The sequence below is a fragment of the Sebastes umbrosus genome, chromosome 14 (assembly GCF_015220745.1).
Source record: "Sebastes umbrosus isolate fSebUmb1 chromosome 14, fSebUmb1.pri, whole genome shotgun sequence".
NCBI classification, from domain to species: domain Eukaryota; kingdom Metazoa; phylum Chordata; class Actinopteri; order Perciformes; family Sebastidae; genus Sebastes; species Sebastes umbrosus.
The window spans coordinates 10707577-10735375 of NC_051282.1; the positions used below are offsets into that span (position 1 = coordinate 10707577).

A 27799-nucleotide genomic window follows, 5' to 3' on the forward strand; every position below is an offset into this window, starting at 1 on the left:
GCAAATTTAGTTTATATAGCTTGTCGGGACAGAGGCTAAATAAAGCTGGAAATTTAGACTGAATTTTGGCAAGGGAAAACTGGCATGGCCATTTTCAAAGGGGTACCTTGACCTCTGACCTCTAGATATCTGAAGGAAAATGGATTCTATGGGTACCCACGAGTCTCCCCTTTACAGACATGCCATGATTATGCTAATCCCATTCAGCTTTTATCATAATGTTCTAAGCCCTTAGAAACTTTCAAAATTTATTTGAATCAATTCATTAATTCATGTTTATTTCTGATTTATGACTAGCACAACTTGACACACAGTGCTGAGCTGCATCTCAAATTAATCTTCAGTTAGCTTTCAGATGATGACAACCACTTCTATGTGACATCTACTGCTGACCTGCTATCTCCCCCTAAATACCCCCTACCCTTACCCTGATATTCTTACCCTAACCCTTACCGATCTCACTCCTCATGCCTAAGCCTAACCAACCCAACCACTGAAGGCATTGAGTACTAGCAAGATTGTCTGTCTGTTATCAGATATTGTTAGCGCGATATCTAAATCTATCTAGAGCCTAATTTGGATGGGAAAAAATTCATAGGTGCTGAGGGAACATAGGCCTGACCCCCAGTGGTTCCAGACCAATCATAGCTTACCATCTTCTTCCTTTGTTTTACAAAGGAGCTCTATTTCCCCTAAACCTTGTGACTTGGAGGAAAACAACAATTGTTCCCCCTTGCAGCACCAACAGCATCATTCTTCTTTTGCTTAGCTATATTTACAGTCATGCATGGAGGAGCCTCTGTGCTCCTATTGGTCAACATTTGAAACATGAATGTGAAAGGATATTAAAAATAAAAAAGGATGAATTGACTATGAATAAAACTAACATGAACTTTTGATCACAGGACTAAGACTAAATCTAAAAATACTTGACAAAATTAACATTATTAGTGATTTTGGGGTACATAAATAAAATGCACTTGATTTAGTATGTGGCAGATCTTAGACATATTTTGAGATTGGGTCAAGAGAAAATCTGGTCTTCTCATAATGCTCATTAATGACAGACGAGGCATGAACTCCATTGACTGATTTATTACAGAAAAAGAAAATATCCCATTTTTTTCCATAAAGACTGATATTTCTGTTAGTAATTATGAATATCAATATACTGTAGCAATGACAAGAGTCTAATAAATCAAACAACAAAACTAATTCCAATATTGGCAGTAGTAAAAAGTAACTGTAATAAGATCATTTAAAAAGAGATAATATAAGTAATAAGTATAAAAATAGTTGAATACTCCAAGAAATTCAGAAAGATGAAGCATTGTTCATCAAATTATTGAAGAAAAAAACATACAAAATAGTACGATGAAAATGTTTGTGTAAAAATGATTTTCAGATGAGTTGGACAACAAATAGCTAAATGGTTAACAATAAAAAAAAAATCCATTCTTTCTTTTTTACATAATGTCAACTTCTCACAACTCTTTCCCTTTTCGTGTAACTCAACAAGTCTCAAATACAAGTTTCATGCATTTTCATAATCAACACTTCATTAATTCAATGTCAGGACATCCACCTTATAACTAATTCTTAATCTATTGAAAAATTCTTTCAAAACCCCTCATAAGATAGTTTACAAAAAATACAATTACAGAGATATTTATATACAACTTTAATCAAAACTTGTGTTGCCTGTTATGATGCATTTTAATGAGATCTGTATTATAGAAAAAAAAGTGAAAATTAAAATTACAACCAATTATGGCTGCCATTTCTTATTCTGAATGAATTAAACTATGTACACGTCTGTCAACAAGCCTCAGCTTAACATCCTACATCTTTATTTGCTCTTTAAACTGTGAGAAGAACATTTCATGCATATTGTATTAAAAATACACATCTTTGGATGAATGAAGAATATACTTCTCAGAACTCATTTTGCACCTTGATCAACTTTTTTTTTAGAAAAGCAAACAACTTACAGTTTCATGTCATTTCTGTTTGATGAGATTTTCACATCAAAGTAAAAACATAAAAACAAAAGTCAAATCATATCTTACATTCCCGTTTTTAGAGGAATGAAAATGTCTCCATAATATCTGAAAACCTAGAAACTGCTTCATTCCTTCTTTTAAAAAATGTCTTTTAAATATTCAAAGAAAAAAAGAATCATGCATCTTAATCATCTTGTAAAATAATAATAAAAAGAATATTTCTAATTAAACAAAAACCTACACTGTAAACAATTGCTGTTAATTTACAGCAGAATTTCAACAGTATTAACCTGTTATTGCTAAAAACAGTGCTTTACTGTTAATACAAAAGAAAATCTGTTAAATTATGCTCATAGGCCGTTTTTTAACTGAACTATAATGTATTCTTAAAAAACAGCACTTTACTGCTGATCAACTGTCTAAAGTATCATGAATAACAGTTTGATGCAGTATTTTTTGAATTCTGGGAAGAGCAATTTCACCTGATCTGCACATGTGAGGCTGGATCCGTTCTTTTCTTCATCCATTCCCATCTTACTGATTATTTGGTAAGTAGTAATTTTATTTAATTAATAAATCTGTGCAAAGGTTATCAGTGATGTTTCCAGTTAGTTTGCATTACTGAATATGTGCATGTCATGATAGAGGGATTCAACAGCTAGCTAGAATTTCACAGATGATTGCATATTAATCGGACAACACAAGGAGCTCATTTTAATTTCTATGTATTCAAGTTAATATCTAAGTTAATGTGCTGACACATGTATTTTGCCAGTGAATTCATGCATAACGACGGTGTATACATTTTACAGTCTATGGAAGTCCCTTCAACATTTAAAGTAACATTAAGACTTCAGTGCATGTTGGTTATTGGGTGGTAATTCAGCAGAGCAGATACAAAATTGAAGGAAAGGTTATTTACTAGCTAACTAGTGTTTTTGAATGATATCTGAAAACCACATGTTCTATAGATCAGATGGTCAGAATATTCATAATTGATCAAAAAACGGTTTCTCAACCAGTAATGCACACCACTCAACACAATTCATTTAAAACATTGACTAAAAATCCATGAAGTTGACTGAGGAAAATTCTTTCTAAGTTTCAGGTGAAACAGCAGGAAGCTATTGGCGCTGGATGGTCAGCCTTGAGGGCCACTTCATATGTGAGGGGATCCAGCCCACCTTCTTGATGGGGCTTGCTGCATTATTTTCCACCTTCTACACCTGCACGCTCAAATTAATCTCAAGGTTAGATACTTTCAGTAAAACCTGTATTTTTATTGTGGCATTAATCTAAGTGATTCACACAACTTGATTTTTACACAGTACCTGAAGAAACACTATCATTTTTCAGGTGCACCGTAGGAATAAACCCTGAGAGAGGCACCAAGGATGGACAGGGCAAAGTCTTCTCAAAGAAAACTGGCAAATTCACGAGCTACAAGACAAGACTACAACCGTATATCCACATGTATCCACTCTGCTGATGGGACTCATGGACTTGAGTGGGACTTCATTTAAAATGGTGAGTTTACATTACATACATGATAAGAGGAAATGAGGGCTACACACGCTGATTTTGTATGTGAGAAGTTACAATGAAAGTTGTGTTGGAACTCATATATCTCTCTCTCACACAGTCAGCGGGCTACCAAGGCTGGATTGAGAGAACTGGTGTCTTTGAGTGGGCCATAAGTCATTCACTAACTCACTCCCCCATTATCGCTCAATACTTGGACTTCCACACTTATCCATGTGCCTTGTTAGAGACTGAATATTCATACTTGGACATGATGTCACATGTCTGGTGGTGTTGGTGCTCATTATGATATAAGGCAAAATATTATTTGAGAGTTTTGTTTTAACTCTATGATATAGCTCAACTGTCTGTAACTGTTCCACAAAGTAAGGTTAGTAAGATTGACAGATGTCTTCAGAAATGCTATTTCTTCTGAAATTTGGTTTGTTATCTGTGTCAGGTTTTTGTTGGCGCTGTGTTGAACTTCATATGAAAATAAAAAGTAAAGTGCAATAAGATAAGCTGTAGATTTTCTTTTCTCACACATTGTACATGATTGTAAAATCAGTGAATTAGCTCTGTTCTTCACTCACATGTTGTTATGGTTTGCATTCTGTGCTTGTAGCCAGCTATAGACAGACATTTTGGGCATCATAGCCTTAATTATAGCCTTTTTCTTAACAAGTGCCTTTAATTGTATTTAGTGTGACTATTCCTTTGTCTGTAACCTGCTAAATCTATTCATATAGGCAAAAAATAATGTTTATTAAAATGTATGTAAAAAATACAACCTAAATAGTGCATTAAAACAAATCAGTAAGATAATGTAAAAGAAAGGGGAAAAACAGCTATATAATGTATCTTTAAACAGTAAATTAACTATAAAATACTGTGAAATTAATCAAAAAAACTGTATATACTGTATTTTTCATTAACAGTACAAAGCTGTAAATTTCAGCGACAGTATAATAATGTTAATTTCACAGTAGAATAATGGCAACCCTGCTTCCAGCTCTTTACTGTTATTTTACTGGGAAATTCTTAACAGTGTATGATGAATTCTGATCGGTTTCATACTTTTTACAGTCGTCCTTTAATGGCTAACAAACACGTCATTTGTAATGACACATGTTGTGCTCTCCTTTGCTTTAGGTCATTTTCAGGAATGATTACTACTTAATGTTTTACTGCAACTCAATCTCTCTATACATAAAATAATTAAAATACTATTGATTAAATTATAAACAGGTACTGTTTCAGTCATTTTTGAAAGGATTCATCCTCATCATTGATATTGTTGCACTCCTTCAATCAAATCAAAAATGATTTCTTTTGAACAGTTAAAGACACTTTGGGCTTCTGTTACTTTGAGTAGAGCTTGGTTGTTTCTGGTTCACTCACAGGTTTTACATTGCATCCAGACTATCAATAGCTTCTTGTTTACTGTGGTATCTCCACTGCCTGGGAATTTCTCCTCTGCCCTGGAATTTTAATTCATAATGGTCTTCCAGTTGCTTTTGAAATCGACATACAAACCATTTCCAGTATGTCAGCTTAGACACATCAGGAGTAATCTCCCATGTAGCATACTTCTCTCCAGCAATTTGATACAGTTTATAAGGAATGCGCTCATCTGAATCATGATGCGGATAGAAACTTCCATCACTTGCAACTGATGTTGTACAGAAATCAATGTCCAGTTCCACTGTGCCTCCAGTTTTCATCCCATTGATCCCAAAAGGGCGATGAAATGGGACATAGTGTTTGTCAGGACTGTGATCTTTCAGTGTGTTGGTACAAACAGCTGCACAGAATGGGCATGTTACCCAGCAGCAGTTACACAGCTGATCAATGAGGATTTGATCAGGCTTCATCCTGAATTCCTTCATCTTATCCAATGAGAGGCTGCTCATCTTCTTTATGATGGATTTAAGACCTTTCTCTATCTCTTCTTTAAGAAAGTCAAATCTGTTTATGTCACTGAAGTTTTGACAACAGATAGTGTCGAATGTAAGCTCATCTTTTAGCAAACTGGAAAACTCCTCCACCCACATTTCCAGGTCTCCTCTCTGGGTTTTGACTTTCTCTGTTGCAGTAAACAAAGCTTGACTCACAAGATTTTTGATGTCTTCAACATTTTTCTGGAGTATGTTCCGTGCTTTATCTGTGCTGTCTGTGAAGATGTATTTCTGTACTTCCTCTCTTATAAATTCCTCTGCTTGTCTCCTTGGGTGTTGGATGTAGGTGATAAAACCATCAAAGTCCTCTTTCTCTGCGAGCGACTTCAACACGTGTTTCTCCAAGCTCAGCCTGTTCCCACTGAATGCTGGGAAACTGCACCTCATCTCTCCAGCGAGATCAATGGCAGTCTTGTTACAGACGGCCTCAACAGTGTAACTCTTCAGTTTCTCACAGATCAGTTCTCCAAGCACAACAGCAGACGAGTTTCCTTTGCAGAAGCTTCTGAAACTTTTGTAATATTGCATTTTCTTGCTTTCTACATAAGCGTGTGCATCGTTGTTCCCTTTGAATTTCTTGTGGGACTCTGAAAGCCATCTACCTGCTCTGTGAAACACATACAGTATGAGATCAACTGTAAACTCCTTCTTCAGAGCATATTTCCTCTTTGATTCAAATTCAGTCACCTTTTCTTTCACATGGTTGGCCACTTCCTGCAAGAAAGTTGATTTGTAGCCTCTTGTAGCTACAGGTTTGCTCTTGATTGCATTAATGGACTGTTTTTCAACATCATCAATGAAGGATCTGATCAGTTGCTGTTCTTCAGACTTCAAATACGCCTGAGAGGTATATGTTGCTTTGGTCACGGCTGATGTTGCTTTTGTCCAGGTTTCTGAAACAAGGTCAAGGAAACCTTTTTCTTCTGTGTTACTCAGATCTTGGTGCTTGCTGAGAGATACATAATGAACGTAATCACCAATCTCTGATATTTCTTTGAATCTGCCACTGCTTTCACATTCATCTATGAGAGACCATTCAAACCCAAGCTCCTGAAGGATTGTTGACTGATCTTTTTCATAGTTGATGTCCTCAATAGGTTTTATGCCCACAGTTAGTTCACGAACCAAGCCACTCCAAACAGAGTTGAAGTGCTTTTTAAGTTCCTCTTCATCTTTTCACTATAACCTGGATTTGGAGGAGCCATAGGTGGACTTCCCTCCCATAGCTGGGCAAAGTATTTCACATCTTTCTGCACATCAAATGCAATGACGTCACTGAAGCACTCAGCATCACAACCCTCCTCTTTGGCTGCTAGTGAGGCCATCTTGTCCAATTTTTCTTGTAGCCGTCTCTTTCCATCCATGTTTTTCTCTGCAGCTGCAATATCTGTAACATTCTGGTGAACGAACACACAACTTGGAGAAAGTTTAATTTTATTCATCCTCATGAAAGCCTGAACAACAATCTGCAGAACATCTTGCATCTCAGCTGGATTCTTTCCAAAGATGTTGATCAGTGTCATGTTTCCCAGACCAACAACAAATGTTGCCAGTTCATTGTCGTGGTGAAGAGTGGCGTTACCTTCCAACTCAAGAGCACGCAGTCCTTCTGTGTCCACCACTAGGATGTAGTCAAACTGAAAGTCTTTCTTGATCTCCTCTGACACTTTGACCAGCTGCATGAAGGCCCCCTTGGTGCATCTGCTAGCACTCACTGCAAACTGTAACCCAAACATGGCATTCAGCATTGTTGATTTTCCACTGCTCTGTACGGCCAAAACTGACAAAACAAAAACTCTCTTGTCGCCCAGTTTCTTGATGACTTCATCTAAAAGACTAGAGATCCATGTTAAAGGAACGTGACCTGCATCACCATCCATCAGCTCCATTGGGTGTCCTGATATCATCAGCTCTGCAGCCAGCTCCGGGTACTACTACTGTTACCTCGATCATGTGCTTAAATAATGTTACACTTTTATAATATGACCACACTATCTTCTTGGCTTTTATTTTGACATGTTTGCCTTCACTTCCTGGTCACGTGACTGCCGTTCTCCGCTCTTCGATTCAGAAGAGAAAATGACAGAAAGAAACTTGAAGAAACTAAATCGGATCGTTTTTTTAATTTGTTTTTTTTCGTTTTTCGTTTGGAAACAAAAAACAAACAGAGCACCACGTGATTCCGTTTTTCGTTTGTGGTTTAAAACGAAAAAACGAAAAACCCACGTGACTTCCGTTCTTCAATTCAAAACGAATAATGAGAAAAGGAATTCGCAAAAACAAACAAACGGCCCGGTTTGGGTTCGTTTTTCATTTTTTGATTCAGAAACGAAAAACGAGAAAACGGCCGTTTTCTCATTTTTGGTTTAAAACGAAAAAATAAAAAAACGTTTTTTCCTTTCTGAATTCCAAAGGAAAAACGGATTATCCGATGATACCCAGACCAACAACAACAACAACACAAGCATTCCCTCCTTCTGGTCCACTAAGCCCCGCCCCCCTCGCACTGCCACCCGTCTGTCAATCACAGTGTGTTGTCCCCCCTGCACAAAGCAGCCACCTATGCACCACTGGTCTGTTTAAAACTGGCTCTTTTTAACATTAGATCCCTCACTAGCAAGGGTTTGCTGATTAATGAATTTATTATGGACCACAAACTGGACTTTTTATACCTCACTGAGACCTGGCAACAGCTAAATGATTTCTCCCAGCTCAATGAAGCTGTCCCACCTGGCTTTAAATATACCAGCAAACCCCGTGCTTCAGGGAGGGGGGGCGGTCTTGCTGTACTCTACCGTGACAGCATTAAAGTCTGTACAGTCACCGTCCCCCCTCATTCCACTTTTGAATGCTTAGCTATACAACTCACAGGCTCCACACCCATCATCATTATCACCATCTACAGACCACCAAAGCCCTCTGCCCTCTTTCTCACTGAACTGTCAGCATTATTAACCTCTGTGTGTGCCATGTCCCCTACTGTCATCCTTCTAGGAGACTTCAACATCCACATTGACAATTCTTCTGGTTTTACTAATGATTTCACCTCACTCCTTGAATGTCTAGATATCACCCAATATGTCAATTTCCCAACCCATAACAAAGGACACATACTTGATCTAATCTGCTGCACTGGTATCACCCCTCATAACCTCACTAATGCTGACCTCCCCATCTCTGACCACAAAGTCATCCTGTTTGAAATCGACGCCCCCCTATCCAAAATAAAAGAGCAACGGACCATCTCCTTCAGAAACATCAAGCATATCAACCCCACAGATCTCATCACCCTTATTAACTCCTACCCCAGTCCTCCCCCATCCGCCTCCCCCGCTGAACTGGTGAATCATTACAACAACTGTCTCTCCTCTTCCCTGGATACCCTGGCTCCCCTGAAAACCCGCACAGTCTCCTTCACCCACACAGCTCCCTGGTACACCCCTGACCTCCGCCATCTCAAAACCACCGGCCGTCAACTAGAGCGGTTATACAAAAAGACTGGACTTTCAGTGCACATCCAACTCTACACAGAACACCTCCACCGTTACAAGAACGCTCTCTCCACCGCCAAATCCTCCTACTACTCCAACCTCATCAGTACCGGTCAAGGTAACACCAGAACCCTCTTTTCAACAGTAAACCACCTTCTTCAGCCTCCGAGAACCCTCCCTGCAAATACCTCCACTGATCACTGCACTGCCTTTCTGCAATTCTTTGAAAACAAAATCAACACCATCCACCAACAGCTGGCCTCATCCTGCACCCCCCCATGTGACCCACCCTGGATGGCAACCTCCTGCCAACCACTCATCAGCACCCTCTCTAACTTCACACCCACAACGGAATTAACCATCATTGAGCTCATCCATAAAGCCAAACCAACTACCTGTCAGCTCGATCCCCTCCCCACAATCCTCGTCAAAGCCTGTCTGCCTGCCATCTCCCCCATGATCACAAGAATCATTAACTCCTCCCTCACCACCGGTATTGTACCCCCCACCCTCAAAACTGCTGCAATTACACCAACCCTCAAAAAACCCGGTGCTGATCCAGCAGATCTGAACCACTACAGACCCATCTCCAACCTCACCTTCATCTCCAAAACCCTTGAGAGAGTGGTCGCCGCCCAACTCCAGTCCCACCTCAACTCAAACAACCTCCATGAACCCTTCCAATCTGGTTTCCGCCCCAAACACAGTACTGAAACAGCCCTGGTCAAAATCACAAACGACCTCCTCCGTGCAGCTGACTCTGGACTGCTCACCATCCTCATCCTCCTCGATCTCACTGCTGCCTTTGACACCATCTCCCACCCACTACTCATCACACGTCTGACTGATATTGGTATCACTGGTGTTGCGCTCACATGGTTCTCCTCATACCTCACCGACAGACAACAATTTGTAAAACTGGGCAATCACAGGTCAAGGTGTTCCACTGTTTCACTGGGTGTCCCCCAGGGGTCAGTATTGGGTCCACTCCTGTTTATCATTTACCTCCTTCCCCTTGGCACTATCCTCCATCATCACAATGTCCTATTCCACTGTTATGCCGACGACACACAGGTCTACATTTCAACTACACCCACTGCTGCCCTGCCACCCGCCTCCCTCACCACCTGCCTACAACACATCAAGAGCTGGATGAGCAGGAACTTTTTAAAACTCAACAGCAATAAAACCGAGGCCCTGCTCATCGGCTCCAAAAACAACATCTCCAAATCTCAACACACCACTGCTCCAAACCTCACCATCGATGGCTTCTCAGTACCGTTCTCCACCCATGTCAAGAGCCTTGGGGTCACCCTGGACAGCACCCTCTCCTTTACATCCCACATAAAAAACGTCACCCGGACTGCCTTCTTCCACCTCTGCAACATCTCCAGACTCCGCCCATCCCTGTCTCACTCCAGCACTGAAATCCTGGCTCACGCTTTTGTTACACCCCGGATCAACTATTGCAACGCTGTCCTCTCTGGCATTCCCATCAAACTACTCAACAGACTCCAAATCATCCAGAACTCTGCCGCCCGGATCATCACCCGCACCAAATCCTCCGACCACATCACCCCCATCCTCATCCAACTGCACTGGCTCCCTGTTAAATCCCGGATCGACTACAAAAACCTTCTACTTACCTACAAAGCCCTCCATAACCTTGCCCCCACCTACCTCACAGACCTCCTCCAGGAGTACACCCCCTCCCGTTCCCTCCGCTCATCATCAGCCGGACTTCTGACCACCCCCACCTCACGCCTCAGCACCATGGGAGCCAGGGCATTCAGCTGCTCTGCTCCCAGGTTATGGAACTCACTCCCCCCACACATCCAGCAGTCTGACAATATCACATCATTCAAATCCCTCCTCAAAACCCACCTGTTTAAACTGGCCTACTCTCTCTAGTACTCATCATCACCCATCCTATGTGTCTGTACAATTATGTCTCTGTCATGTCCTGTTGTTTTTATATTGTTTTATCTGTCTATGTTTTAATTGATTCTTGTAAGGTGTCCTTGGGTGTCCAGAAAGGCGCCACTAAATAAAATGTATTATTATTATTATTATTATTATTAAAACATAACAATTCATAAAAAGGGAGGAGAGATACGCGGAGGGACCTGTAAGTCCACTGAGCATCCAAAGCTCTTACAGATGTGAAATCACACAGTTAACACAGGGCTAGACAACTAGCTTAAGGCACACCACTCAGACACTGCACGTTAATCACCCTCTACTGGAGGCACTGCAATTTAACACTGGTCAACCCACACTGCACACTCACGGAAATACACAAGTCACCACTTTAAGGTTAGAGCTCCGGATTCAGGATCGTGACTGATCTCCCCAGCTGCTATCCCTCCCCACTATTAAAACACACGTCTAAACATAGAACACAATACTATCTAAATAAATGTACTTAGCTCGCCCGGTTGGCGAGACCCTCCCCCGGGGTCTGCGCTTGGGACGCCGTCCAACTCCCCGGGGAGCGGCTGCGCTTAACGGCGTGGACGTGGACGGGACAAGGCTGGCGTTGTCGTGTTCCTTATGAACGTAGGAAGATAACAAGTACTACTAACCCATCTTTGAGGTGGTTACGTCTTCAGCTCCGGTCTGATCTGGAGCTCACAGCTGATATGTTCCTGGTTTGTTTACATGATGTAACAAAAGTGCAGATTTAACGTATTCAGTGGACAGAGAGCGTCAGATGCACGATGCAGCGCGATAGTCAGATGCTTGCATCCAGTTAGGACACGGTGTTAGTTTATGACCTGTTTTTGTGAACATAACAGCATGTCTATGCGTGCACGTGCGCACCTGTGCGCTTAAGTGGCAGTATGTATACACCTCTCTGTCAGTTTATTTCTTTCATGAAACATGATAATGTTAAAGATACACTTAATAAAGGCTATATGAGGTGAAAAAAAATCCCCCCCGTCAAAGCTGATAGCCCGTCCGCCCCTAACACAGCGTCGGCGTTAGGGGCGGGCCATGGGGGTCCAGACCCGTCCAAAAAGGTCACTGTGCCCCCTCAGCTGAATTCTCTCCTGACAAAAAACTAAACTGAAATAACAGCTAAGCTATTAGTAAAATTAAGTCATTCAGTTTGGTAACGGAAGGACTTAACACTGCAATGCAAAATAAAGCACAAAACAGTGATAGTTTTGCATTTAGGAAACAACTAGGACATGTACTTGGGCTTGATTACATTGTTTTCTATTGGAGTGTCCTAACTGGCTGTGAACAACACGGCGCTGCACAGCGCGGCGTGACGTTTTGTCTGAACTTCTATCAGATACACGGTTCCTATTTTTTCCTGTCACTCATATTGAGAGGAACGGCTGATTAGTTTAGATAAAATGAGCCGAGAAAACCGGGTCAGTCATCCTGGATGTAAATGAAAATATTAACTTGATTACTGACACTTTCAGCACAGGCATGGACGCTCGCAGGTATATGTAATAAAGTTCACTAGTGAAACACGAACACACAGCGCAAAGATACAACTATGGAAACTCTGGGAAATATGAACCGTCACTACAATATTTCAGTAAGAAGCCTCGTTTTGATCCGCTCCGTTTGCGTGTTTGTTTTTTTTGGGGTTTTTTTCAATCTAGCTCAATAGAAAAAAATGAGAGAAAGTAGACCTACAAACCTGGTGAATTAAAGCACAATTAGGACCAAGAGAGTAAAAAGCATCCTGTTCTCCTTTTACATCTTACTTTTTCTACCTGTTTGGATTATTCTGTTCAGTATTGTGGAATAAAACAATGGACTAATGTTACACTGCAGCAGGCTGAGCAGGGACAACAACTGGTGAGTGAAACATCCACATTTAGTCTTTATTAACTTAAATTATAGTTATGAAGAAATCAGTCAGACTGTTAGATTAATGTGTTGTTTAACGCCCTGTTAACTGTATCTCGGCACCCGAGTATGCGCACATTTTGACCCTGGCACAAGACGCAGGGCGTTCCTGAGCAGTTATCTGCAGCCTCCAGAACCTCCTCATTTCAAAACAGAAACCAAAATAAGGTCGAAGCTGGCTGGAGAAGATCACTAGATAACAACCTACTTGCTCTTGGCTATATCGTATGTTATTTCCAGTAAATATCACAAATAAAATGTGTGTTTTATGATAAAAACAAAAAAAGTACGAACGTAGGAAGATAACAAGTACTACTAACCCATCTTTGAGGTGGTTACGTCTTCAGCTCCAGTCTGATCTGGAGCTCACAGCTGATACAGTATGTTCCTGGTTTGTTTACATGATGTAACAGAAGTGCAGATTTAACGTATTCAGTGGACAGAGAGCGTCAGATGCGCGATAGTCGGACGCTCGCATCCTTTCAGGACACGCTGTTAGTTTATAATCTGTTTTTGTGGACATAACAGCATGTCTATACGTGCGTGCGCACCTGTGCGCTTAAGTGGCAGTATGTATACACCTCTCTGTCAGTTTATTTCTTTCATGAAACATGATAATGTTAAAGATACACTTAATAAAGGCTATGAGGTGAAAAAAATGCCCCCGCTGTCAAAGCTGATTGCCCGTCCGTCCCTAACACTCTGGCGCCGACCCTGCCCTAACACTCTGTCGCCGACCCTGCAGGTAGATCGTAATAAAGTTTCACTAGTGAACGCTACGCATATAACTGCGAGCGTCAATGCCTGTGCTGAAAGTGTCAGTAATCAAGTTAATATTTTCATTTACATCCAGGACAACTGACCCGGTTTTCACGGCTCATTGTATCTAAACTAATCAGCCGTTCCTCTCAATATGAGTCACAGGAAAAAATAGGAACCGTGTATCTGATAGAAGTTCAGACAAAACGTCACGCCGCGCTGTGCAGCGCCGTGTTGTTCGCAGCCAGTTAGGACACTCCAATAAAAAACAATGTAATCAAGCCCAAGTACATGTCCTAGTTGTTTCCTAAATGCAAAACTATCACTGTTTTGTGCTTTATTTTGCATTGAAGTGTTAAGTCCTTCCATTACCAAACTGAATGACTTCATTTTAATTATAGCATAGCTGTTATTTCAGTTTAGTTTTTTGTCAGGAGAGAATTCAGCTGAGGGGGCACAGTGAACTTTTTGGACGGGCCTGGACCCCCATGGCCCGCCCCTAACGCCGACGCTGGGGATACACGGTTCCTATTTTTTCCTGTCACTCATATTGAGAGGAACGGCTGATTAGTTTAGATAAAATGAGCCGAGAAAACCGGGTCAGTCGTCCTGTATGTAAATGAAAATATTAACTTGATTACTGACACTTTCAGCACAGGCATTGACGCTCGCAGTTATATGCGTAGCATTCACTAGTGAAACTTTATTAAGATCTACCTGTCAAAAAATATAACAGCTATCTCACTAATGGTTCAAATAAAACACGAACACACAGCGCAAAGATACAACTATGGAAACTCTGGGAAATATGAACCGTCACTACAATATTTCAGTAAGAAGCCTCGTTTTGATCCGCTCCGTTTGCGTGTTTGTTTGTTTTTTGTTTTTTTTAATCTAGCTCAATAGAAAAAAATGAGAGAAAGTAGACCTACAGACCTGGTGAATTAAAGCACAATTAGGACCAAGAGAGTAAAAAGCATCCTGTGCTCCTCTCACATCTTACTTTTTTCTACCTGTTTGGATTATTCTGTTCAGTATTGTGGAATAAAACAATGGACTAATGTGACACTACAGCAGGCTGAGCAGAGACAACAACTGGTGAGCGAAACATCCACATTTAGTCTTTGTAAGTGCCGTTGCATAAATGTGTTCATGATATATAATTAGTAATTGATCCCATAAGTTCATGCAATAAATAAATAAATAGATAATTCATTTAATGTAAGGTTAAAAATTTAAATATGATGTGAGTAAAATTATTTGTTTCATACAGTTCAAAATGTGTAACAGGTAGAAGTGTTTCAGTCAAAAGTACATTAGTCCACTGTGTTTTACGTTCCGTCCCGGAACCAATGTTCCCTGTGTAGTACCACTACGACGGAATTCATTGAGGGACTGTAAACGATCCAACGTGAGTGAAGGAGCAGATGCCTTTCGCGGGGCTCTGTAAAGTGTTTAAAGCTATGATTATCGACGTCTGAAGCTAAAAGCAGACAGTCAAAGAGACTTTCAAAAGGACTTTCATGGACTCAAGAACCTCTTTTCATGACAAGCGGCAAACGAGTTTTCACGGCGTGTGCATGACGTGACTCAGAAGTGAAGCATCAGAGAAAAGACGTGTCCAAGCAATAAACGCCCGTATCAAAGAACCGACCTGTGTCTGTGTTGTTGTGAAGAGAGCTACAGTCTTTATTAACTTAAATTATAGTTATGAAGAAATCAGTCAGACTGTTAGATTAATGTGTTGTTTAACGCCCTGTTAACTGTATCTCGGCACCCGTGTGTGTGCACATTTTGACCCTGGCACAAGACGCAGGGCGTTCCTGAGGAGTTATCTGTAGCCTCCAGAACCTCCTCATTTCACTACAAAAACCAAAATAAGGTGGCAGCTGGCTGGAAAAGATCACTAAATAACAACCTACGTCAATGCCATTTACTCAAGTAGTGTACTTAACCCTTTCACGCATAGTGGTCACTACAGTGGACAGCTATTCAAAAGCCATTTTCTTGTATTTGCATGGGTTTTGATGGTATAGTTGCACATCAGCTACCTCAGTGGACGTTATAGCATCATCCCATACACTGCCACCCTTTGGCCAGCCGTTGCAATTGCACAAAACATTCCTCCAAACCAAGATGGCCGACAGAAGGCCAGAAATGCTGAGCAGCTCAGGAATATCTTCCCAATCCTTCTATAGCAGGAGACCCTTGCAGGTAAAACAAATATAGTAACATCAAGTAACATCTTAGGAGTAATATAATTGTTCAAATTTCGAAGTATTGATTTTATGTTGGGAGGAAATTACGATTAATCATCTGTCCACTAAATTGGACATCATGCATCGCTGGTTATATTTCAACTACAATTCATACTATTACTGCAACTTTGTTGTTCTTGAAAATCCTTCCTCTGCAGTAACTTTTTTGGCTGAAAATCAATTTATTTTTGTTATTAGAATGTAACTTGCAGTTTTTGTAACAAAAACAATACTTTGTGCAGATTAATCCCATTATGTGAGTAACAGTTTGCATGTTTATATTTTGTAGAGCTCAAGTGCACTGCGTGATAGAAAGGCCTGCAGGATATTGGAGCAAATACCATCTGAGTCAAGTGAGGATGATGCTAGTGGCAGTGATGATGAATGGTTGCCAGAAAAAGAAAGATCAGCAAATAGAAGCAGTAGTGACAGTGGAGCTGAGGATGCTGAGGGAACGGAGGATGCTGAGGGAGATGAGGATGCTGAGGGAGCTGAGGATGTGCCACCTGACAGAGCTCAAGGACAGGAAAAAAAGCAGAAATATCTGGAAAACCAAAGACAACCAGTTTGAGGGAGACCTACCTCCTTTTTTAGGAGAGTGGAAAGTGAATGTTGAGGGAACAGAGCCAATAGATTTCTTTATGCATCTATTTCCTGAAGAGCTGATAAATGAAATAGTGCACAATACAAACCTGTATGCACTCCAGAAAGGAAAAGAAAATCTGGCCTTGACAAAAGATGAAATGAAGACATTTCTAGGAATTAATATGACCATGTCATACCTCAAATATCCAAGATCAAGAATGTACTTCGAAAGGACTTTGTCTTGATTTGATAGCAAATGCCATGCCAGTGAACAGATTTGAGCAGATTCTGAGGTACATTCATTTTGTGGATAATTACTCACAGGAGCCAGGGAATGCTGATAAGCTGTTCAAAATTAGACCAGTGTTAGATGCACTCGAGAAAACCTTCCACTCAGCAGTAAGTCCTGAAGAATTTCAGTCGATTGATGAGCAGATGATTCCCTTCAAGGGCCGCCTGTCTCTCAAACAGTACATCCCAAAAAAAAAAAAAAACCCTGGGGTTTGAAAGTGTGGGTGAGAGCAGGGACCACTGGATACATGCACAGATTTGAAGTGTATCAGGGTTTAGCTGGGCGTGGTCAGGTCAGTCAAATGGGAATGACTGCAGATGTAGTCATGCGCCTCTGTGATGACATTCAACAAAATAATCACAAGGTGTTTTTTGACAACTTCTTTTCCACCATTCCACTCATTCAGGCATTGCAACAACAGGGCATATATGGCACTGGCACTTGCAGAATCAACAGGCTCCAGGGAGCACAACTGAAACTGAAGAGTGAGAAGGAACTCAAAAAAGAAAGAAGAGGAGCTTGCTCTGTTGTGAGCAAAGCTGAAAACATCACTGTCAAACGCTGGGTAGACAGTTCAGTGATCCACATGGTCTCATCCTGCGTTGGCCGGTCCCCACCAGATTTGGCCCAGAGATGGAGCAAGAAAGAAAAGAAGATGCTCAACATCCAAAGGCCATTTTCTGTGAAGCTGTACAATCAGCATATGGGAGGAGTAGATTTCATGGATCAATGTGTTGCAATGTATCCCCACAGACGTAAAAACAAACGGTGGTACATCCGAGTGTTCTTTCACTTCTTGGACGTGACCATTGTGAATGCCTGGCATCTCTACAGAATGTCTGTATTGGAAAGGAAGGATCTTCTACATTTCAAGGCATCTGTAGCTCGTGCGCTAAGAAATGCAGGTTCCACCGAGACACGCAAAAGAGGAAGACCAAGTGCCACCCCACCTCCTGTGAAGCGCAGAGCAGTGTCCAAGAGACCCCCTGAGATCAGGTTTGGCCCTGGAAACCACTGGCCCCACCTCACTGAAGCAAAAAATGCAAACAGATGCCAAGATGCTGCATGCACACGAAAGACCAAGTACATCTGCATGCAGTGTCTTGTGGCTTTGTGCCGTGGGTGCTTTGCCAATTTTCATAGAAGATAGACTTGGTGAACTGATGCAAAAGTCAGTAAAGCTACATCTTACATCATTACATCTGAAGGAGAGTATTTTGAGAGCCATGGACAATTATCGTTCTGTTATTTTTGTAAAAAATGTTCATTGGAAAAAAAGTTCAGCAGGGGGAAGTGGGGAGGGGCTGAAGAGTCAGGAGTGAGAAGCTGAATGAGGGAGGAAGAGAGGAGACAGGAGAAAGGAGCAGAAAGAGAGAAGGGAGTGGCTGAGTAGTCAGGAGCGAGGTTCTACGTTTTTGCATTGCATTGAACAGTGTTAGAATATGTCAAAATATGTGAACACAGCAGCATTAAAATTAAATATGATTTTATAGTTTTCACACAATTTATCATTTTATTCATTGTTTTGGAAAAAACATAGTTCTTCAGTTGAAAACTCAAACGCATGCGCACAAGGGGAGTAAAGAAGGATGGTTTAGTCAGTTTGAGGAGCACTGGACAGCTGAAGGCAATACAATCTGCCTCTGCCTTTGAGAGGGAAAGTGTAGGAGACTAGACACCAAAAATAGCCAGCAGGGGGCATGAATGAACTGTTCTACCGAGACAGGAGATTTTGCTGAGTCATGCAAAGTGCCAACCTGCCCATCAGAAATTAAAATTACAACCAATTATGGCTGCCATTTCTTATTTTGAATGAATTAAACTATGTACACATCTGTCAACATGCCTCAGCTTAACATCCTACATCTTTATTTGCTCTTTAAACTGTGAGAAGAACATTTCATGCATCTTGTATTAAAATACACATCTTTGGATGAATGAAGAATAAACTTCTCAGAACTCATTTTGCACCTTGATCAGCTTTTTTTAGAAAAGCAAACAACTTACAGCTTCATGTCATTTCTGTTTGATGAGATTTTCACATAAAAGTAAAAACATAAAAACAAAAGTTAAATCATATCTTACTTTCCCGTTTTTAGAGGAATGAAAATGTCTCCATAATATCTGAAAACCTAGAAACTGCTTCATTCCTTCTTTTAAAAAAGTTCCTTTAAATATTTAAGAAAAAAACAATCATGCATCTTAATCATCTTGTAAAATAATAATGATAAAAAATATTTCTAATTAAAGAAAAACCTTTGATGAATTCTGATCGTTCTTGTACTTTTTACAGTCGTCCTTTAATGGCTAACAAACACGTCATTTGTAATTACACATGTTCTCCTTTGCTTTAGGTCATTTTCAGGAATGATTACTACTTAATGTTTTACTGCAACTCAATCTCTCTATACATAAAATAATTAAAATACTATTGATTAAATTATAAACAGGTACTGTTTTTGTCATTTTTAAAAGGATTCATCCTCATCATTGATATTGTTGCATTCCTTCAATCGAATCAAAAATGATTTCTTTTGAACAGTTAAAGACGCTTTGGGCTTCTGTTACTTTGAGTAGAGCTTGGTTGTTTCTGGTTCACTCACAGGTTGTACATTTCATCCAGACTATCAATAGCTTCCTGTTTACTGTGGTCTCTCCACTGCCTGGGAATTTCTCCTCTGCCCTGGAATTTTAATTTATAATGGTCTTGCAGTTGCTTTTGAAATCGACATACAAACCATTTCCAGTATGTCAGCATTGACGCATCAGGAGTAATCTCCCATGTAGCATACTTCCCTCCAGCAGTTTGATACAGTTTATAAGGAATGCGCTCATCTGAATCATGATGCGGACGGAATCTTCCATCACTTGCAACTAATGTTGTGCAGAAAGTGATGACCAGTTCCACTGTGTTTCTAGATTTAATCCCCTTGATCCCAGCAGGGCGATGAAATGGGACATTGTGTTTTTCAGGACTGTGATCTTCCAGTGTGTTGGTACAAACAGCTGCACAGAATGGACACTTTACCCAGCAGCAGTTACACAGCTGATCAATGAGGATTTGATCAGGCTTCATCCTGAATTCCTTCATCTTATCCAATGAGAGGCTGCTCATCTCCTTTATGATGGATTCAAAACCTTTCTCTATCTCTTCTTTAAGAAAGTCAAAATTATTTATGTCACTGAAGTTTTGACAACAGATGGTGTCGGATGTTAGCTTATGTTTTAGCAAACTGGAAAATTCCTCCATCCACATGTCTGGGTCTGATTTTTTTACTTCTTTCTTTTCTTCTTCCTTCTGCATTCCTTCCTCTTTTCCCTCTTCTTTGTTCTTCTTTTTGACTTCCTCTGTTGCAGTAAATAAAGCTTGACTCACAACATTTTTGATGTCTTCAACATTTTTTTTGAGTATGTTCTGGGCTTTATCTTTGTTGTCTGTGTAGATGTATTTCTGTACTTCCTCTCTTATAAATGCCTCCACTTGTCTCCTTGGGTGTTGGATGTAGGTGATAAAACCATCAAAGTCCTCTTTCTCTGCGAGCGATTTCAACATGTGTTTCTCCAAGTTCAGCCTGTTCCCACTGAATGCTGGGAAACTGCACCTCATCTCTCCAGCGAGATCAATGGCAGCCTTCTTACAGACGGCCTCAACAGTGGAACTCTTCAGTTTCTCACAGATCAGTTCTCCAAGCACAACAGCAGACGAGTTTCCTTTGCAGAAGCTTCTGAAAATGTTGTAATATTGCATTTTCTTGCTTTCTACATAAGCGAGTGCATCGTTGTTCTCTTTGAATTTCTTGTGGGACTCTGAAAGCCATCCCTCTGCTCTGTGAAACACATACAGTACGAGATCAACTGTAAACTCCTTCTTCAGAGCATATTTCCTCTTTGATTCAAATTCAGTCACCTTTTCTTTCACATGGTTGGCCACTTCCTGCAAGAAAGTTGATTTGTAGCCTCTTGTAGCTACAGGTTTGCTCTTGATTTCATCAAGGGACTGTTTTTCAACATCATCAATGAAGGATCTGATCAGTTGCTGTTCTTCAGACTGAAAATACCCCTTAAAGGTATATTTTGCTATCGTCATGACTGATGTTGCTTTTGTCCAGGTTTCTGAAACATGGTCAAGTATACCTTTTTCTCTGTTACTCAGATCTTGGTGCTTGCTGAGAGATACATAATGAACGTAATCTCCAACCTCTGATATTTTTTTGAATCTGCCACTGCTTTCACATTCAGCTATGAGAGGCCATTCAAACCCAAGCTCCTGAAGGATAGTTGACTGATCTTTTTCATAGTTGATGTCCTCAATAGGTTTTATACCTGCAGTTAGTTCATGAACCAAGCCACTCCAAACAGAGTTGAAGTGCTTTTTAAGTTCCTCTTCATCATTTGCCTTGTCCTTTAACTGATGAGCGAGCTCTTTGCTCTTTTGTAGCAGCTTTTTCTCAAACTCTGTCTTCTTATCATCTAGCTTTTTACAAGCATTCTTCTGCTGGATGACTTCATCCAGTTTTCTTTTAACTGCTCTCACTTGCTCATCATGAAACTCCTTGATTTTGCTTTCGAATCGTCCTCGCCACTGAACCAACATTTCTTTGTCTCTGTCATCATCAAAGTGTGTTGTCATTGCTTTTCTGATTTCTCCAAAGGTTTCGTTCATTTCATTATGAAGATAATTGAGCTCAACTTTGTCAAGTTTTCCATTTTCAATTTGGGTATGAAGCCCATTCTCAATGGTCAACATGTTGCTCCTCAGGGCCCAGGTCCAGTTCCCATACTGGACCTCAAGTTTCCTGTACACTGCAATTTCAAGTGTGTTTTTGAAACTGAAAACAAAGTGTTCATTCATCAGGGCTTTCCACAGGTCCTGGATTTTGCTTTTGAACTGTGAGAGAGTAATCCCAGTAGACTGGGAAGCTTTAGAGAGGATGATGGTCTTCAGCTCTTGGATGCTCTCACTATAACCTGGATTTGGAGGAGCCATAGGTGGACTTCCCTCCCATAGCTGGGCAAAGTATTTCACATCTTCCTGCACATCAAATGCAATGACGTCACTGAAGCACTCAGCATCACAAACCTCCTCTTTGGCTGCTAGTGAGGCCATCTGGTCCAATTTTTCTTGCAGCCGTCTCTTTCCATCCATGTTTTTCTCTGCAGCTGCAATATCTGTAACATTCTGGTGAACGAACACACAACTTGAAGAAAGTTTAATTTTCTTCATCCTCATGAAAGCCTGAACAACAATCTGCAGAACATCTTGCATCTCAGCTGAATTCTCTCCAAAGATGTTGATCAGTGTCATGTTTCCCAGACCAACAACAAATGTTGCCAGTTCATTGTCGTGGTGAAGAGTGGCGTTACCTTCCAACTCAAGAGCACGCAGTCCTTCCGTGTCCACCACTAGGACGTAGTCAAACTGATAGTCTTTCTTGATCTCCTCTGACACTTTGACCAGCTGCATGAAGGCCCCCTTGGTGCACCTGCCAGCACTCACTGCAAACTGTAACCCAAACATGGCATTCAGCATTGTTGATTTTCCACTGCTCTGTACGCCCAAAACTGACAAAACAAAAACTCTCTTGTCGCCCAGTTTCTTAATGACTTCATCTAAAAGACCAGAGATCCATGTTAAAGGTACGTGACCTGCATCACCATCCATCAGCTCCATTGGGTGTCCTGATATCATCAGCTCTGCAGCCAACTCCGGGTATTTAGACCAGTCAGTCTGTACCATCTTTGTTTGTTTCTGCAGAGATGCATGGGCTTCATAGATCTGTCCCATTTCTCTAAAGATGTGCTCCAAGCCAAAAGTTGCTGACTGTAGTTTTGTTGATATTTCATCAAGCTCAGTTTGCTTTGTCTTTAACTGATCAGATTTGTCATGCTTCTTCTTCAAAGCCAAGACTTCAGTCCACTTTTCATCATAGTTTTGGAGAATTGAAGAGAGATCGTCTGTGGAGAGGGCATCTATTAAGATCTGAGTCCATTTCAGGAAATAGACTTTGTCTGTTGATGGCAAAGATGAGAGGCTTTCAATGAACAACTTCATCGGTTTACTGCAGGAAGCAGTGTGTTGTTTTTGTCGTATTTGGTTTAATTTCTGTTGCTTTTCACATTTCTCCTTCTCAATGTTTCCTTTCAGGTGATACAGTTCTTTGTTTATCTTGCACCACTCATGCCACAGTTGGCCTTGACAAGGGAGAAATGTATCTTTAATCTTTGAAACATCCATCCCCTGAAGCAAGTTCACAACTTTCATAGCAGCAGATTTTCCTTTTTGACAGGCTTCATCATCTTCATCCACTCTGATTCCAGAGACCTCAGTCATGGTTTCAAGCTGGAAGGATGCATGTGGTCCAGACAAAATGTTTCCAATGATTTTTTTCAGTTCTTTCGAAACATTTGACTGGCTTCTGTCCTTTAGACCCATTTTGTATTTTCCCCTTTTTATCTCAACAGCATCACAATTGTCATTAACAATGAGACAAATAAGAGGCTTTTGAGACTTGAGAAGGGCTGAGATAACTGCAGTACTTTTGTCATCTTTTTCCAGAGTTGGTACGAGAACAACATTGACTGAAGATTTGTCAGTCAGTATGTTGCGCTGTTTTTCAATCGACAGAGCATCACCATGAAGATTACAGAAGGCAATGCAGTCAGTGAAGGCATCATTGGGTTGTCCTTCAGGGCAGTACCAGGCAATCTCTGCCACACCATCTATCAGATGTCGAGACTTGGTGCTACCTGGGCAGTTTCTGTGGAAGAAGGTGTTGTGACGGTCGTTGATCAAAGAGTTCATCAGCTGAGATTTAGACAGAGATAGTGAACCCAGGCGGAGAAATGACACCATGGGTGTCTCAGCTTTGCAGATGGGCATACTCTTCATGGTGACAATGTTTGAATTGTCTTTGATTTCAGTTATCTTCCATGTTTTTCTTATTTGTCTGAATGTCCACAGAGGACAGCCAATATCCATTGTGACTGGGTCAGGAACAAGCAAAGGTAAGGCGTACTGACATTGTGATAGCTTTGTAATCATGTTCTGCTTGAAGAAGCTGTCTGAGCAGTGAAATACTGCCATTTGAACATCCATTGGATGGACATAAGTTTGTTCTGATTGGTCAAAGTATTTAATGGTGCTGTAAAAAACATCTAAGTCACTGTCTTCTGTCTCAGCAGTGTCAGACTCTGCATCAAGCTTTGAATGGATCACCTCAGGACTGTCTTGTCTTACAGGAATATATCTGGCTCTGTAGTCTAACATCATCAACTTCTGAATAAAAGTATGAGCGAGATCTTTCTCAGATGTGTCATGGTCCTGTTTCACAGGTGGACCTACTTTAAGAAAATCTGCTGGTGACAACTTCTGTTGATGTTTGTCTTGAAGGTGAAGTCTGCCAAACAGTGTTTCAGCTTCTCTTTTGTTGATCTCTTCAGAAATCTCCGCTGACTGCTGTAAATAAGTAAATAAACATTTAGGACTGTCAATCGATTGAAATATGTAATCACAATTAATTGCATGATTTTCCATAGTTCATCGCAATTAATTGCACATTTATCTGTTCAAAATGTACATTAAGGGAGATTTGTCAATTATTTAATACTCTTGTTAACATGGGAGTGGGCAAATATGCTGCTTTATGCAAATGTATGTATATATTTATTATTAGAATCAATTAACAACACAAAACAATGATAAATATTTTCCAGAAACCCTCACAAGTACTGCATTTAGCATAGAATTATGTGCTCAAATCATAACATGGCAAAGTCAAGCCCAACAGAAAACAACAGCTGTCAGTGTGTCAGTGTGCTGACTTGACTATGACTTGCCCCAAACTGCATGTGATTATCATGAAGTGGGCATGTCTGTAAAGGGGAGACTTGTGGGTACCCATAGAACACATTTTCATTCACATATCTCTCACATACTGGCTATGCCAGTTTTTCCTCATCAAAATTTTGCCTAAGTTTGGAGCGTTATTAACCATCCTCACGACAAGCTACTCCAACATGGTTGGTACCAATGGATTCCTTAGGTTCTAGTTTCATATGATGCCAGTATTTTCACTCTATCTGCAACCTAAAAATCACATGTTGCGTTAATGAAATTAGTGGCGTTAAAACAAATTTGTGTTAATGCGTTATTATTGCGTTAACTTTGACAGCCCTAAAATAAACGTATTGTAAGCAGAAAATGATGTCACACAATGGGATATAAAGTAACTAGTCATAAAATCTCATGCATGAATTAAATTTGGAGTTTCTCACCTTATCCTTGTTTCCACTCGTATCCATATCTAAGGTACCTGCAGTAGAATAATGAACTGTATTATAAGAGTGTCAGACCAATGTACTTGTAAACCAATATATTTTTCTTTCTATTAATAATGTTAACTTTAAGTGATTTTGAATGTCATAACCTGAATTAGCTCTATTCTTTATTTTTTCCTGTTATTGTAGTATTCATTAAAACATAACCTTTCTCAGTGGTTGCAGATTGTACAGGCTTGATTTCGGATTCTCCTCCTATTGTTGCGTTGTCATCATTCTTTGAGTGTTCAACATCACCAAGTTCATTCACTGGATCACACTAAGAAAACAAATAATTTCATTTAACATCAGTTAACCATGTTCGAACCATGAGATAAGATCAACAACACAAAATAGTAGACCAATTCAGAGAACAACGCAAAATAAAAGCAATGGTAAACAGTATGCACTAAATGCAAGCAGGGTAATATTTTAGTGAGAACAAAGTAAACTCTGCTGCAACTGTTGTCAACTCATCCATGTGTCCAACCAGATGTTTCATGGAGTCAAACTCTGTTCAAGTCTAAACTGACAATGCAAACAGCTCCAATCTTCAGCTAAAACTTGACCTGAAAAATAGACATCATTAAAAAAGACACTGCTGTACGACAATGACTACTGAGGAACAAAATATCTCACGTTTACCTCCGTTTCAGCTGCACTCTCCTCCAGCTCGTCTCCTGCAGGGTAATGTAACAACAAGCAGATTGTAGAATCAAGCATTAAATAAAAGGTTTCAGGTCAGTTAACCATTCCAAGTTTAGAAGATTTATCTGCAGTTTCTTTGTTAATATTAAAAGTCCATTGTTCAACATGATGTATGTCCTCTACACCAAATAGACATAATATGTTTTTTATTTCGATTATAATTATCCAGATTTTGCAGAAATGCAATACAACAATAGATGAAAATGTTATTCTCACGTTCTTTGGTAACTGTTGAAACGGTCTGAGATGATGAACTTGTGTCCTTCTCTGCATCACTCTCCTCCATGGACCGCTCACTCATGTTACTGCTGCTTTCATTGCTGAGCTCTTTAACTCCATCAGCCTCTCCTGTTGAAGGGTCAAATCCAACAAATATCACATTTAGTTAGTTCCCTATTATATTTACACCGTTGAATATGAAATATAATTTTACTGTAAATATCTGTTACAATGAAAAATATCTTTAAAATGGTACCTTTCTCATTGGTTGCAGACGATAATACAGATTTGATTTCAGACTCTCCTCCCACTCTTGTGCTGTCGTCATCCCTGTCTGAGTGTTCGGCACTATTCACTGGACCACACTAATAAAACGGGCGATTTTATATGACATTTAGTTAACAAGGTTCTAACCATTGTGATTAAGAACCTGAAGATCAAAAATACACAGAGGTACACCAATTCAGAGACAACAAAACCAAAAATAGAAGAGAAAACAATATGTACAAACTAAATGCAAACAGGTTTGTAGTTTAGTAAGAAGAAATTAAACTCTGCTGCAACTGTTTTCAACTCATCCATGTGTCCAACCAGATGGTTCATGGAGTCAAACTCTGTTCAAGTCTAAACTAACAATTCAAACAGCTCCAATCTTCAGCTGAAGGTTCAGGTGTTAGTGCTAAATTTTGACATAACTTCAGAAAAATAGGTAGCATTAAAAAAAAGAAATGCTTCTGTATGACAATGACTACTGAGGAACAAAATATCTCACGTTTACCTCCGTTTCAGCTGCACTCTCCTCCAGCTCGTCTGCTGCAGGGTAATGTAACAACAAGCAGATTGTAGGATCAAACATAAAAAAAAAAGTTTCAGGTCAGTTAACCATTCCCAGTTTATAATATTTATCTGCATAGTTTCTTTGTATATATTAAAAAGTGCATTGTTTAACATGATGTATGTCCTCTACACCAAATAGACATAATATGGGTTTTATTTTGATTATAATTATCCAGATTTTGCAGAAATGCAATACAACAATAAAAGAAAATGTAATTCTCACGTTCTTTGGTAACTGTTGAAACGGTCTGAGATGATGAAGTTGTGTCCTTCTCTGCATCACTCTCCTCCATGGACCGCTCACTCATGTTACTGCTGCTTTCATTGCTGAGCTCTTTAACTCCATCAGCCTCTCCTGTTGAAGGGTCAAAGCCAACAAATATCAGTTAGTTGAGGTAGTTTTTTATATTAATATATATATTTCTTTCTATTATTTTCATATATGGTATGTTTAGTCACCATATTTATTACTGACAAAATTATATAATATATATTATTCTTTACTTTATTATTATTATTATTATTATTATTAGTAGTAGTAATAGTAGTAGTAGTATTAGATTTATTTAAAACACATACAAACCTACATCCACAACACACATCAACCAACGTATTTATTGATTTTTGTTATTTATATATTCATTTTCTATTTTTTGTAGTCGTCCTTTCCCTCATTTTGTTTATTTTTATTGATCTGAAATATATATATTTTTTCTCAAGTCTGATGTATTTTATCATTGCCATAATATCATACTAATTAATACATAATATCATAGTAATTAATAATTCCAGCTCCAAATTGAAAGGTGAGTGTTTTGGGAGGGGTAGCCTGCCCTACAGTATAATGTAAATGTAATGTATTCATTCAGAGGTAATAATCCTAACCATGCTGTTGTTTTGAGTTGTGAGTGAACTATAGCCGATTGCCGAGCAGCCTGGATCTCAGCAATAAAGAATATTTGGAAAAAAATGTTGTTTT

The 27799-nt window shown here is 39.8% G+C and overlaps 1 protein-coding gene and 3 long non-coding RNA genes across 54 annotated transcripts in view; 2 read left to right on the top strand and 2 right to left on the bottom strand.

The window, feature by feature from the left end:
• The window catches only part of LOC119501887 (interferon-induced very large GTPase 1-like), a 342733-nt gene that overhangs the window by 176263 nt on the left and 138671 nt on the right, over positions 1–27799 (bottom strand). For 43 of the 50 annotated variants that reach the window (XM_037792613.1, XM_037792611.1, XM_037792610.1 and 40 more), the window contains 7 exons: positions 27044–27175; positions 26756–26796; positions 26240–26348; positions 25981–26112; positions 25696–25736; positions 25225–25336; positions 25015–25052 (listed from right to left, as the gene is read on the bottom strand). In XM_037792613.1, the coding sequence (XP_037648541.1) occupies positions 25015–25052; positions 25225–25336; positions 25696–25736; positions 25981–26112; positions 26240–26348; positions 26756–26796; positions 27044–27175 (605 nt within the window). The remainder of the gene's footprint in view (positions 1–25014; positions 25053–25224; positions 25337–25695; positions 25737–25980; positions 26113–26239; positions 26349–26755; positions 26797–27043; positions 27176–27799) is intronic. The other 7 variants (XM_037792627.1, XM_037792625.1, XM_037792617.1 and 4 more) reach the window with 6 other exon arrangements.
• LOC119501930 lies at positions 1080–19225 on the bottom strand. Its single transcript, XR_005209956.1, has 2 exons — positions 18997–19225; positions 1080–2240 (listed from the first exon to the last, which is right to left on the bottom strand). It is a non-coding gene; the product is annotated as an uncharacterized LOC119501930 (long non-coding RNA).
• Positions 1697–18914, top strand: LOC119501934. Its single transcript, XR_005209961.1, has 3 exons — positions 1697–1745; positions 18116–18121; positions 18509–18914. It is a non-coding gene; the product is annotated as an uncharacterized LOC119501934 (long non-coding RNA).
• Positions 2348–4040, top strand: LOC119501932. 2 transcript variants are annotated; one of them, XR_005209959.1, is made up of 4 exons: positions 2348–2551; positions 3112–3253; positions 3360–3530; positions 3646–4040. It is a non-coding gene; the product is annotated as an uncharacterized LOC119501932 (long non-coding RNA). The 2 variants fall into 2 exon arrangements; XR_005209958.1 differs by lacking the exon at positions 2348–2551 and having other exon boundaries at positions 3062–3253.